General features: G+C 51.0%; 1 protein-coding gene and 1 pseudogene across 1 annotated transcript; both read right to left on the bottom strand.

Annotated features, from left to right (window-relative positions):
* Positions 1-858: 858 nt before the first annotated feature.
* On the bottom strand, positions 859-10,827 carry LOC114772597 (DENN domain-containing protein 1B-like). The gene is made up of 22 exons (XM_028965483.1): positions 10,662-10,827; positions 10,339-10,403; positions 9,405-9,448; positions 9,284-9,333; positions 9,088-9,207; positions 8,006-8,075; positions 7,848-7,928; positions 6,198-6,251; positions 6,005-6,115; positions 5,831-5,931; positions 5,716-5,761; positions 5,542-5,643; positions 5,334-5,459; positions 3,612-3,713; positions 3,429-3,519; positions 3,306-3,349; positions 3,156-3,212; positions 2,706-2,753; positions 2,525-2,638; positions 2,157-2,248; positions 1,849-2,071; positions 859-1,752 (listed from the first exon to the last, which is right to left on the bottom strand). Exons 1-22 carry the CDS (start codon positions 10,676-10,678, stop codon positions 1,057-1,059), a joined length of 2,454 nt encoding a protein of 817 aa, XP_028821316.1. The 5' UTR covers positions 10,679-10,827; the 3' UTR covers positions 859-1,056.
* A 2,917-nt stretch (positions 10,828-13,744) lies between these two features.
* LOC114772595 (tubulin beta chain-like) lies at positions 13,745-14,461 on the bottom strand (annotated as a pseudogene).
* Positions 14,462-14,478: the final 17 nt, after the last annotated feature.

The following is a 14,478-nucleotide window of genomic DNA, read 5'->3' as shown; positions in this document are numbered from 1 at the left end:
AAGCAGGCGCGGCGCCACGGCGTGGAGAGGCCCGGCCTGGAGCTGCCCCTGCCCAAAGAGGAGCGGCTCATCTGAGGCCCGGGCGGGGCGGGGCGGGGCGTGGCCACCTCTCACGCCTTTATTTATTTCAACTCGCACACACCTTCACGCAATCACGTCTCGTAGTTGACATTGTTGGTGTGGACTGTTAGTTCTGTCAGGTACACCCGAGTTTCCTGTTCTTCTCACGCCGCGGCCATTGAGTGTCGTACGTTCTTTCGCACAAACGGAGGACCTTGTTGTCTAAACGGGCCAACTTTATGTGTCTTTGTATCCCAAAAAATTTTGAAATCTGTTTTGTCATTAAAATGGCCATTTTTTTCTGGCTGAGCTCATTCACCGGTTTGCTACGTTGCTCAATACGGTCTCCAGCGAGCATCGGGTGGATCGTTTTGTTCAGATGATCTAGAGACGGAACATGAGCTCCGGAAATGGAGGAAGGCAAGCGTTTCTAATGCGCTGTTCCCGCCCGTGTGAGGAAACGAGAAGAAAAGCGCGAGAACGACCATCATTCTGCAGCGGCCCCAGCTTCTGCTCACGAGCGCTTTTCTGGAGAGGGTTAGATCACTGCAATCGAAGCTGTGGATGGTGGTGCGGTGGTAGCCCAGCGGGTAACACACTCGCCTGTGAACCAGAAGACCCAGGTTCAAACCCCGCTTACTACCATCGTGTCCCCGAGCAAGACACTTGAACCTGAGTGTCTCCGGGGGGGGACTGTCCCTGTAACTACTGACTGTAAGTCGCTCTGGATAAGGGCGTCCGGTAAACGCCGTAAATGGATGATAGAGAGTGAGAAAGCAGACAGACGCAAACAAAAGCTTTGGCCTAAATAAATTTATCTGAGTAAAACCGAAATTGACTGTCAAACATAAAAAGAAATTGCTGAGACATTTGTGGTAACCGCCCTGCGGTGGACCAGGCCGCCTCGTAAGACCACCTTGTGCCACTAGAGGCGATGTTGAGGAGTCACTGCCATCATGTCAGTCGTGACCATGCAAGAGCTGCCCGGCCCGCCAATCAACCTTCAAATCTCTTTTTCAGCTCTGACACCTTGACAGGGGGCGGATCTTCATCGTGATCAGCGTTTAACGGTGACGCCGAGGAGATGGCGTTGCAAGCAGCCTGTGCTGCAGCTCTGCACGGGACATTCCCAGCGTCTGGAGAGGACTTTGTTTGGAAGTCCCGGACCTGGAATCGAGCCACTGCAGACATGACCCGGGGTGAAGATGCACTTCTGTCTCTTTCCTCTGCCTTCTTGTTCTCCTCGGTAACCGAAGTGCTCAGCGTGGTGGGTACGGGAGACGTTTCTGGGGTTTTGAGGAGATTGCTCTCTTTTTCTGAGGGCCGGGAGGCTGGACTTCCTAGTTCTAACCCGTCCTCGTTGTGCTTCACCTGCTCTTCTTGCACCTCGTTTCCCCCTGCATCATCCACACTTGTCTCAGTGTCCAACCTCTCCTCAGTTTCTTCCAACCCCATCTTCTTCACCTGAGCATGAAGGTCAGAATCAGAATCCTTCGTCGGGTCTTCTCCCGTGTGTCTCCAGCTGCTCAGTTCCCCTGTCTGTCCGCTCCCCTCCGCTCCTGGGCTCTCCGGCCGGTCGCCAGCACCATCACGCTCCTCGACGAGGCCCTCAGGTCCCTCCTCCCAGCTCCTCAGACTGCCACTCATGGACAATGTGAGGCTCTCGTGGCTCTCCTGGGCAGCCAGGGTGCTCTACAGGAGACCACAAAGCAGAAGTTAGACTCCCACAAACCTTCGGAATTCAGGAGACGGCGGAAAGTCGGGTCTCCACGGAGCACGTGTTCTCACACGAGTGATGAAATCGGCACTGTCAGGGCCAAACAGGTCCAGACTCCGAGTGGCATAAAGCAGGCCGTGTTCCCTGGAAGTTTGGGAGCTCAGGGTGTCAAAGATCTCCCCCAAAAGGTCCATCTCTTCCGGGTCTGGGAGCAACAAGGCGTCCGGTTCCTCCGCCGGGTCCAGCTGCACCACCAGGTCGGTAACAGGAACCTGCACAGAATTCCCCACGTCCCTTCCACGCAACAAACACACAAGCTTCATTCCTCCGTAACTCGAACGCGACGGCAGACGATTCGCCCCCGACCCGGTCCCCTCACCCGTCCTCCCAGTCTGGTCTCCAGCTCGTCTCCTGTTCGCCGTCTTCTCCATGCCGGCTTGGCCATTTCCGCGTGGGGCGCCGCGGCCGAGACTGAAGTGAAGCGATTGTCACATGTGATACGCAGCGGCACAGCACACGGTGCACACAGTGAAATTTGTCCTCTGCATTTAACCCATCACCCTGAGTGAGCAGCGGGCGGCCATGACAAGCGCCCGGGGAGCAGTGCGTGGGGACGGTGCTTTGCGCACTGGCACCTCAGTGGCACCTTGGTGGTACCCCAAGACACTGCTGACCAAGACGGAACGCGTCGTGACCAATGACGCGAGCGCTCAAACTACAGGGTCACGCGCAGTGGGCGTGGCTCACCCGTCCAAAATGCGGCGTGATCGGCAGGCGGCTCTGCAAGCAGTCCGACTGGGCGCGCCGGTGCTTCCCGGTGACCGAACCTCCCCTCTGGATGCTGATGGCCTCGTGCTGCTCCTAGGATGCATGTGAAGTTTGGTTTGGTGCAACAGAGTCTCGTACAGAGTTTACGCCAAACATTTACCTTGGCTGAGAGAACGTCCTTCAGTCCAAGCCTGTTGTAACATTTGCCCTGGAAGAAGAAAACGAGTCACTTTGGAGTTGTCCCCGACCACTAGAGGTCCTCGTGGTGTAACCTGGATTTATGCGATCAGTTTTATTGTCTCATTGACATTACTTTAATGTCCATGCTGTCTTGACTGGCCCATCCTGGTGCTGCACTGCAGTCACACTTCATTATATTTAAATATAGTTTGTGACCGGAACCTTAAAATGTCTAAGAATTGTGTGCATATTAAAGTATAAACGTGTGATGAACTTCACCAGGACAATAAAATGCCTAAAACACTAAAGATCAGTTCAAGGATGAAGGAATTATTAAAAAAAAAAAAAAAAAAAAAGCGCTCTAAGTCTGCTCAGTAAACGCGGCAGCACCGCATGTACCGCGCAGTCGCAGTTAAATTGGTCAACTTACGCCTTTGTACACGTGGGCCTTGGACTTGACGGTCAGGAGCAGGGCTCCGCCTCCTTTCTGCCAACGGACGGAAAAACAAAACCAGTCCCACGTTGGAACGGACGAAGGAGTGAACGCAAGGAAGCAAGACGGATCCTTGCTGGGACTCACCTTCAGGTTGTCCACCCACTGCTGGTAGGATTTATGGCTTTCTGCTGAAGGAAGTTGAAGAACAGACCATGAAAGTGTCAGGATGTGGCAGATGTTCAGAGGCACGTGCACACACCCACGCACCTAATGAAGCGCCGCACTGCAGGATCTCCTCCTCGAAGAGGTCGGCGAGTTCTTCTCCTCGATTCAGATGCTCCAGGCGCCCGTCGATAAACTGAATGTGCAGTGGGAAGAGGAGCGACATTTCTTACAAATGAGCCGCCGGACGGATCCACGGCGACGGCAGAGTTCAAGTAGAGAAGGGACCTGCTTGAAGAACTGTAGGTGGACGGCGCTCTCCAGGAACCGTCTCATGCTGTGAGATTTATGAATGAGGAAGGACTCGTCGCTGAAGAAGACGGGCCCGTCCTGCACAGGAGAGGACGGAAGTTCGCTCGCACACTATTTCGTACGTGCACGTCTGACAACAACAGGAAGTGAGCCGCTGCAGAACGGCCAGAGAATCCAGGAAGCCGCACGCTGGCCTTATAACAGAAACGTCTCGGGCTAGTAATTCAACCGCACAAAAGTTGGTTTAACGACTGATCAAAAACGACTACGTTTTATGGCACACTTTCAAGCGTGCAAGAAAAAATGTACAAAGCTAAGAATGGGTGATAGTAGTGGTAGGTGGTAGTAGCCTAGTGGGTAACACACTCGCCTATGAACCAGAACATTTACATTCACAGCATTTACCAGACGCCCTTATCCAGAGCGACTTACAACCAGCAGTTACAGGGACAGTGTCCCCCTTGAGACACTCAGGGTTAAGTGTCTTGCTCAGGGACACAATGGTAGTAAGTGGGGTTTGAACCTGGGTACTACCACCCTTGGAAGTAGCCTAGGTTTGAACCCCACTCCACAGAAGACCCAGGTTTGAACACCACTTACTACCATTGTGTCCCTGAGCAGGACACTTCACCCTGAGGGTCCCCAGTGGGGGACTGTCCCTGTAACTACTGACTGTAAGTCGCTCTGGATAAGGGCGTCTGGTAAATGCCGTAAAAGAAATGTTTGGTAGAAAACGGAGTATAATAATAGTGAGCCTGTTGCTTGTATTTTGCCGCACAGTCCTAATCACTACAGACACCGAGTGACAGCAATCAGTGTCCAATTAGCCAAACGGAAGCTTTGGCTGGTAGGGTGGTAGTAGCCCAGTGGGTAAGACACTCGCCTATGAACCAGAAGACCCGGGTTCGAATCCCACTTACTACCATTGTGTCCCTGAGCAAGACACTTAACCCTAAGTTGTTCCAGGGGGACTGTCCCTGTAACTACTGATTGTAAGTCGCTCTGGATAAGGGCGTCTGATAAATGCTGTAAATGTAAATGTAAATGTTGGCCACTGAGGAACTCTCCAGGTCCGTTTATGAAGCAGCAGAGGAACTCTTTCCCTCCCTAACGGAACGATGTGCTCTGAGGGGATTTTAAAAGGGCAAGTATAATTCCCCTCGAAATTAATACGGCGAAATTACGTCAGAATTCTAGTCTCGGCCCAATATAGAGAACGTCTATATAAAATGGAAAAACTTGTACGCACACGCTTGGCCTAAATATAACCGTGGAACGTGAAGTGATTGTCATTGTGAAACACTCGTTGTGTTTGTCATTGTGTTTAGCCCATCACCGGGGAACAGTGTGTGGGGGGACGGTACTTTGCTCAGGGGCACTGCGGCGGGACTGTTTCCTTACCTGTGATATGAATCTAGTGTAACCATGGCAGCACTGCAATATAGTCCAACCGTGTGACTGACCGTCCCACCATCACTTACAATCAGTAGTTACAGGGACAGTCCCCCCCTGGAGACACTCAGGGTTAAGTGTCTTGCTCAGGGACACGATGGTAGTAAGTGGGGTTTGAACCCGGGCCTTCTGGTTCGTAGGCGAGTGTGTTACCCGCTAGGCTACTATCACCCTGATTGGCTGAACGGAAACTACCGAACCCGATGCCACGCCCCTGTCTCGGGGCGTGTGGTGCCGCGCTCTTACTGCAGGGTAGGTCAGGGCCTCTCTGTAGCCACCAAACAGCAGCGCCTGAGCCCTGAGGAAGGCCCGAGACACGCCCGGCCCCGGAGATGCCGACTGCTTCTTCAAGCGCACCTTCAGAGCGGCCACCTGCACGCGCAAAATGCAGAATCGTAACGCAGCGCAACTGGAATTGGCCCCGCCCACGCAGGAAGCCAGAGAGACACTTTACCACATCAGATGGAATTTTCTTCAGGTCCTCAAATGGCGTTTCCACGGTGTTGGTGTCCACATTTAGAACGACCACGTCCTCCAGAGCGTGACTTCGCACTTTCTGTGTGACGGAGATGTCAACAAAGTAAACCCCCCAACGAGCCCTTTTCATTTTGCCGTAGTAAAATGTTACCTCGATCAGGCTGGAGTGGACCCCGATCAGGTACGGCATGGGGGCGCTGCGGACGAGAGCGTGTCGTGTCAGGGCGTGTCCCGTTGGGGCGGGTTTGAGCGTCACGATTTCTCACCAGCAGTAGTCCAGGAGATGAGGAGGCAGCACCGGGATGAAGATGTGCTGCCAGTACATGGGGTAGAGAATCCCGCCGCAGGCGTGGACGCAGGCGGTGAGCTGTCGGCACAGAAAGGGGGCGCGGTGTAGCAGGGGCCTCGTTCCAGGACGGCGGACATGCACCAAGCCTCACCGTGCCGAGCTTCCGGCTGGAGACGAGAATCCGCCTCTCGAACATCATGCTGGCGTACAGCTGCAGCAGGTTCCCCACGTCCACGGGCCACGACCAGCTCCCGTCAGGTTCCTCTGGAGCACACTCTCCCTCACATCAGATCATGGGTGGGAAACCAAGAGAAAGATGAAGAGGAAGGAGACAGGAGCCTTACACTCTCCGGGATGGACGGTAAACTCCGTGGATCCGGGGCAACGAAGTACGGGATCTGAAGGTGAAAGCGGGGGATAAAAAAAAGAGCCTCTAGGCAAGCTGGGCGCGAGTCAGATCCGCGATGACGTCCTGTCTTAAAGGAACCGATCTCTGTAACCTTGCCGAACGCCATTCCAGCTTCTCCAGATGTCGCCACGGGTGAATTTCACGGGTTCAGATGCATGGGCCCCATGCTGACCATGCTGAGTACCTGGTGCTCCACACCAGGACGGGGGGCAACATCGAACGCGCTGACGCACTGGACGTAAAACAAAGATGGCGCGGCGGCGAGTGGCAGCGACGCGGGTTTCATATCTAGGGTGTTAGTTGCCTAGTGGGTGACACACTCGCCTGTGAACCAGAAGACCCGGGTTCGAATCCCACTTACTACCATTGTGTCCCTGAGCAAGACACTTAACCCTGAGTGTCTCCAGGGGGGGGACTGTCCCTGTAACTACTGATTGTAAGTCGCTCTGGATAAGGGTGTCTGGTAAATGCCGTAAATGTAAATGGGTTTCAACAGCGCGGAGAAACACAACCGTTCGTCAACAGACGTGCAGGGCACTTCAATTAAAGAAGGGTGTTTTCCCGTAATTGCGCTTTATACTCGATTGTCGGCTATAAGGGGACACCTTAGCTTGGAATTTCCGTATCGCCACGTGGGCGGGAATTGATCCACTAGCGAAGGCTTTGACGAACGAGATAAATGTCAAAGCACGCTTAAAAACCCCGGCCGAAAATTTCAGGGTTAATAATTTTTTTGCCTAAGTATCTTTTTATGATTCCTCCATAAATAAACCGTGTTGATAAATAAAAAAAAAAAGGATCTATGACTAATATATGGCTTTTTAAGTGTCTTGTGGTTTCCTGAAAACTGATCCAACCTGCACACCACGATGGACTGCTGGCTTCCATGGATGCTGTTTATTTTAATAAACACCTTCTGTATTCAAGCCCTCATGTTACACTTTACGGCATTTATCAGACGCCCTTATCCAGAGTGACTTACAATCAGTAGTTACAGGACAGTCCCCCCCTGGAGCAAATTAGGGTGAAGGTGTCTTGCTCAGGGACACTATGGTAGTGGGGTTTGAACCTGGGTCTCCTAGTTCAGAGGCGAGTGTGTTACCCACTAGGCTACTACCACCCCACTTTGGTTATTGTATTCTGGGTGACTTTTTAATTGAATTTTGTAATTTTGAGTTCAAAAGCAATAAACATATTGGAATGCTAAAAAATAACATTCAGACATGGAATACTATTCAGATATGTAAATTAGAATGTATAAATGGCTATAATAGTCCATTAATGTTAATGTTAAATAACTGAAAAATGTAATTGATCTGAAAAAAAAAATTGTTAGATGTAAAAAATAACTGCTAAATGAATTTTTTTGAAATATTTGTTTTGTCCAGCTCTACAAAGTCCAGGCTTGTGGGTTAGTCTCGTCCAGTCCAACTCAGGCTCACAATGCTGAGGTTCTGGCTCGTGGCCCGTCAAGTGGACGTTTCTGTCCAATGGGTCGAGTCAACTCGGAATAGGGACACAAGGCTCTCGACAGTTAATGGGACGCTGGGTGAGGTCCTTCCTAACGGACGCCGGAACCACTTACCAGCTGCAGAGTGACCAGGGAGTCCGCCAGCGGAACAGGGTGTTCGTAGAGGGTTGACAGCAACTCTCGCATTTCGTTCATCTGAAAGGGCTCAGTGTGATTAACACGTAATTAAACACATTTAATCTCCCGTGTACGCCGGGCGTGGATATACGCACTTGTCCTTTCGTCAGGCAGTCGGCCAAGTTGTTCAAAAGTTTGTAAAAAACCTCAAACCAAGGCAGGTAACTGCAGAACAGGGTCGGGAAAAGAGAGAGGAAGACTTCAGCAGGATTGTTTCATGCTACGCGAATTAAATTGATAAAGTGAAGTGATTGTCATTGTGATACACAGCAGCACAGTACACGGAGCACACAGTGAAATGTGTCCTCTGCTTTTAACCATCACCCTTGGCAGGCGCCCGGGGAGCAGAGTGTGGGGACGGTGCTTTTGCTCAGTGGCACCTCAGTGGCACCTCGGCGGATCGGGATTCGAACCGGCAACCTTCTGATTACGGGGCCGCTTCCTTAACCGCTAGGCCACCACTGCCAAGACTCTGAGCACTATTTTCTGTGGTCCTGCAGTGTCTAGAAATGGCGATATGTATAAAGAGTGCTTTGGTCATTCTGCTTCGGCGTCCAGGGAGCGGCAGCTCAGAGGGTTGGATCCGGAATTTTATGACGTCATAAGGGGAAAGGTTACCTCCCGCTTCTCATGCTTTTTCCACCCCGAGAATTTCCCGCCCCCTCCCCTAAAACGTGATCTCCACGGACCGTCATGGATTCCAAACGTGCGAAGCGCTGCAGTTGCTCTGTGATTGGATGTAAAAATGAGCACGAATGTCATTTTTATTTCAGTCGCACGGGACATTTGAATTTTTTTCTGGAAAAACGGTGACACAACGTCCTGTCTGTCCCAAACATTGTGGTTGGGGGATGGTGTTGATGACACCGTTTGAACTTCTACAGGCTGCCCTCCTCCTCGTCCCGCCCCTCTCCTCCTCATTAGCATTTAAAGCCGCAGACGGTGAAACGGCGCGTCCCGGGGAGTCTCGTTGTGGGACTGGATCAAAGTGGCTGTAATTCTGCACCACGAGACTTATAACAAGACCGATATATAAACCAAAAAAAAAAAAATGTCAGGGGACCTTTGACATTTGGTCAGATAAATAGATAATCTCACCAGGTGAGATTATCTATGCTCTAACCGTGGGCCACTGAGGTCCGAGCCGCGGTTTGGCCGTGTTTAAAGCGGGTCTGACCTCAGTATGCAGAGGCACGTCTGGGAGCTGGAGGTGAGTCTGCAGAACCCGAAGCGCTGACATCCCTCCAGGTCGGTCAGGGCAAAGGTGAAGTGCTGAACGGCCACCGTTTCCCTCACCCTGCCAACCACAGCAAGTGGTTATTTTCCCACTTCGGCACCGCCGCCGGCTACAGCGGGATCAAGCCACCTCTCACCTCTCGATGTCATATGGGAAGCAGAAGCGGGGAAGGTTCCGCAGAGACTCCTGGCGGGAGAGACGGGAGCCGTAAGTAGGTGTGACTTCCGTGCGGGGAAGTCAGGTTTAGGCCTTTTTACCTCATCGCTGAAGTCTTCAGGGAACTGAAACAGCACGCCGGGATCTGCAGAGGACCGAAGAGACCACAGTGACAGTTTTGTTCAATTTGGATCAATACTTTTATTAGAATAAAGAAGTTCGCTGAACAAACTGACGTCATTCCATCACAGGAGGACACAAAAAACATACAAATGTGCTGAAATATTGATTTATATCTTTATTTTCTTCAAAATGATTATAATCTCTTCAACCACGATGTATAGTCTTACAGGCCCATAGTAATATTTCTCCTGCACTCTCACAAAGACAGTTTTTTTTTAAATATAGTTTAGCTTTTTATTTTATTTTATGCACAACTGTCCTGTCTGAAAATTCAAATAGATCCTTAAACCTAAATCTAAATCTAAAGCCTTGGAGCCGTGGCAGGTCTGGTTTGATGTAGGGCCCTCCAGGTTTTTTATGCCTGGGAGCCATAAATCCTGGTCCCGGCCCTGGGAGTAATGTCCACGGCATGGCTTAGCACGTGACTGTTACATTCAATTCTTAAAAAAAAAGGGTTGCATTTAAAAAAAAAAAAAGTTTTTTTTTTTATGCATTTATTTTTTCATATCAAAGGTGACTTTTTGCACAAAATGGCCCACCGACCGGATGTTTTCTCATTTAGCTACCGACTGTTCGAATGCGGTAGGATGTGGTCCGATTCCTACACGGCGTGCGTTGTTCGGTTTAAAATTGACTGTCACTAATTCCCGTCCTCTTTAAAATCCACCTCTGAAGCGGACGGATCGTCAGATCGGTCTTTCTTGCTGAAGGGGTTGTAACCGCGGCAACGTCGCCCGGCCTCTGCGGGTTACTGGGCTGGGTGGATTGGCAGGAAGTTGAGCGATTCGCGCAGAAGTAAACGACTAACGTGCACAGAACAGTTAAAAAAGGAAGAAAGAAAGAAGACCGTACCTTTGTCTTTGGCAATGGGACAGGAGGCCTCAAAGAACCAGTAGAACGTTCGATCAGGGTTCTCTCTGCAAGGTGCCAAAATCACCATCAAAGACGGGCGTGTCAAGAGGTACATGGGTGATATTTAGAGAACCTACGAAGAAGAACCTCTCTCTGGGCTCGTGATGCTCGCACTGCGGATTTTGTTTTTTAAGAGAATCACAAGAAGGACAAAAATTCCTCTCCTTCTGCTCTTCTCAGATCGCCGTGACGACGGAGGGGAAGTAAAAGTGAGAAAAGTCGTGTGGCTGAGGAGGAGAAGAAGAAAGGAGAGATGAACTCACTTTAACCTGGACCCCATGGTTGTTCCGGGACCGTCCTGGGTCCATTAGGTGATCCTCAGGTCAGCTGCAGCAGCGAGGGCTTCGTCCACTGTCAGCACACACACACACACACACACACACACACACACAGCGTGCAGAACACACTGCACATTGGCACACCTCTCACCACATCACTTCCTGGTGTGTGTGTGTGTGTGTGTGATGTCTGTCTGCCTTTCTCTGAACCAGAATGTGTATCCTTCCTCATTTTATTATTGGCTGAAACGTTTCTTCCACACAGTTGCTCTCGTTCGTCTTTTCACCAAGTTCCTCGCACGGTCAGGTCATGTGCGAAGGTCTGTTTAAAAGCCCACTTTAGAATTTTCGCCGCGTAGTAAAGTTACAAAACCAGCCCTGTGGCTGCGTTACCTTGCAGACGTCCTTCTCACCTCGTTCATCTCACCCTGCTTGACGTCCTGGTGGTAGTAGCCTAGTGGGTAACACACTCGCCTATGAACCAGAAGACCCAGGTTCAAATCCCACTTGCTACCATTGTGTCCCTGAGCAAGACACTTAACCCTGAGTGTCTCCCGGGGGGGACAGCCACTGTAACTACTGATTGTAAGTCGCTCTGGATAAGGGTGTCTGGTAAATGCTGTAAATGTAAATGTCCTCCAGCCTTTACTTTACTTTATTTAGCAGACGCTTTTATCCAAAGCGACTTACAAGAGGAAGACACCAGCAATTCTATAGAATATTGAGTTTACAAACTAAGCCCTGATAAGGCTCAACTTGTCAGCGAAGAGCATGCTCAGAGATTGTTAAGTGAGCCTTCAGCTCTTACAGAGGAAGTGCAGGACAGAAATGGGCTTCCTCTTTCACATTATGGGGCCCAGGGTGGCGTCTCGGGCTCTTGCTCTCCCAGGGCCTCGGTACGGAGACCTTCACGTCAGCCTGAAGCCCGGCGGGGTCCAGGAGGAGCGATGGCGGGACCGTGCTGGGAACTGTGCTACGTGCTGCCCCCTAGTGTCAGTGGGGAAGATCTGGGCTCCGTTTGGTCTTCACCGTCTCGGCGGCACAGAACTCATGCTGCCGTATTTACACTCATTCGAGCAGCCGAACTATTAACTATGGAAACCGTGCATGAACCATCTCCTCCTAAAAAAATGACAAACTACTTAGATCCGCATGAAATGGCACAAGTGGTTAGATGACTTCAGTTTGTTGGGATCATCTACTGTTTAAATAAATATGGATTTAGGATAAGGGTGGTAGTAGCATAGCGGGTAACACACTCGCCTATGAACCAGAAGACCCAGGTTCAAATCCCACTTACTACCATTGTGTCCCTGAGCAAGACACTTAACCCTGAGTGTCTCCAGGGGGGGACTGTCCCTATAAATACTGATCGTAAGTCGCTCTGGATAAGGGCGTCTGATAAATGCTGTAAACGTGGCTGTGACGTGGTCACCGAAACCCTAATCGCTTTCAACTGGGCTTCTTTTCTCTAATATTTCAAGTATTTGAATTTTCAGCCACAGCGTGACGTGGGAATCGATTCCAATTTGTCAATATTTCTTAACTAGATGTCACATTATTTTTTTGTATTAAAAATGGACCCGAGCGTTTCTCTTTAGGCCCGGCGCGTCGAGCTGATTTTTAGAAAGATCGGTAATAATAAGAATGTGACGAACGGCCAGCAAGGCCCAGAGCCGGAAAGGTCAGAGGGCGTGGCGCGCAGAGAAGCGCTTCCGCTCCCTGACGTCCAGGCCATGCGAGCTCTCCACCACCACAACACTACATAGACCTCCAGTACACTCCAGCACTTTCACTTTCAACCACTCTGGACTCAAATTTTTGCACAAATCCGTTCACTTTTTCACTTGATACCTGGCTGTTACACATATTTTATGTTTTATGTTAAAGACATGAAAGTGTAATATTTGGTTATGTGTCAGGATTGACTGCAGCTGGGCTCATCACCTGTGCCCAATCCTGACAATGCGTAAAAGCCGGTGATTTCCGCCCCTTCGGAATCTCTGGCATTTTTGTGAACTCGGTCATGAACTTGACTTCTGTGAGTGAATGTGCCACACGCCTGCGGGTTCGTTTACGTTGTTGCCCTTTATTTCCCGTTCTTGGCCACCGCGCCGTTGTTTATTTGTGTTTATTGTTTATTTTATAATAATAACCCGTTCCCAGCATGTCACGCCTCTGTGCTTCCTTCCCCCGTCAGTCCGTAGTCGTGACATTGTGTTTTGGTTCACTGTAGTCGGGACATTATTTGCATTTTGGTTCACTGTATACTTGCAATATTTGCATATTGAGGTCTATAGCAGTCGCTAAAGCATTTCACTGCAAATAAAATTTTTAATTTGACCTACATTTACATTTACGGCATTTTTCAGGCACCCTTATCCAGAGCGACTTACAATCAGTAGTTTCAGGGGACAGTCTCCCTGGAGCAACTTAGGGTTAAGTGTCTTGCTCAGGGACACAATGGTAGTAAGCGGGATTTGAAACCTGGGTCTTCGGTTCAAAGGCGAGTGTTTTACCCACTAGGCTACTACCACTGAAGACATCTCAAAGCTTTGGGTGGTAGTAGCCTAGTGGGTAACACATGAACCAGAAGACCCGGGTTCGAATCCCACTAACTACCATTGTGTCCCTGAGCAAGACACTTAACCCTGAGTTGCTCCAGGGGGGGACTGTCCCTGTAACTACTGATTGTAAGTCGCTCTGGATAAGGGCGTCTGGTAAATGCTGTAAATGTAAATGTTTCTAGGTGATGTGAGGCGAGCAACATGGGTGTTAGTAGCACACTCACCTGTGAACCAGGTTCAAACCCCACTTACTCTCGTGTACTGATTGTAAGTCTGGTAAATGGCGTAACCGTAAATGTAAACATTGATTCCAACGAGTCCTCCGAATGGAAGCGAATTCGTTTTATTCCATCAGCACACAGTGAGACACGACACGTAAAAAAACGAATGTAAAACGAAGACGGTAAAAAGAAAGGTCACGTTTGAAGGACACGAGATGTGCTGGCGGAACGGCTACACGTTGACCAGAACCGCGGAACCGGTGGGAGATTCGGCGGGCGCTCAGGCCGCCTCCTCCTCGCCCTCCTCCTCGAACTCGCCCTCCTCGGCGGTGGCGTCCTGGTACTGCTGGTACTCGGACACCAGTCATTCATGTTGCTCTCGGCCTCGGTGAACTCCATCTCGTCCATGCCCTCGCCGGTGTACCAGTGCAGGAAGGCCTTGCGGCGGAACATGGCGGTGAACTGCTCCGAGATGCGCTTGAACAGCTCCTGGATGGCGGTGCTGTTGCCGATGAAGGTGGCGGCCATCTTCAGGCCGCGCGGCGGATGTCGCACACTGCCGTCTTCACGTTGTTGGGGATCCACTCCACGAAGTAGCTGCTGTTCTTGTTCTGGACGTTGAGCATCTGCTCGTCCACCTCCTTCATGGACATGCGGCCGCGGAAGACGGCGGCCACGGTGAGGTAGCGGCCGTGGCGCGGGTCGCAGGCGGCCATCATGTTCTTGGCGTCGAACATCTGCTGGGTGAGCTCGGGCACGGTCAGGGCGCGGTACTGCTGGCTCCCCCTGCTGGTGAGGGGGGCGAAGCCGGCATGAAGAAGTGCAGGCGGGGGAAGGGCACCATGTTGACCGCCAGCTTGCGCAGGTCGGCGTTGAGCTGGCCGGGGAAGCGCAGGCAGGTGGTGACGCCGCTCATGGTGGCGGAGACCAGGTGGTTGAGGTCGCCGTAGGTGGGCGTGGTGAGCTTGAGCGTGCGGAAGCAGATATCGTACAGCGCCTCGTTTCGATGCAGTA

The sequence above is a fragment of the Denticeps clupeoides genome, unplaced genomic scaffold, assembly GCF_900700375.1.
Source record: "Denticeps clupeoides unplaced genomic scaffold, fDenClu1.1, whole genome shotgun sequence".
Lineage (NCBI taxonomy): Eukaryota > Metazoa > Chordata > Actinopteri > Clupeiformes > Denticipitidae > Denticeps > Denticeps clupeoides.
Note: the sequence above shows the minus strand (reverse complement) of the source record. Positions and strands in the feature narration are given on the sequence as shown.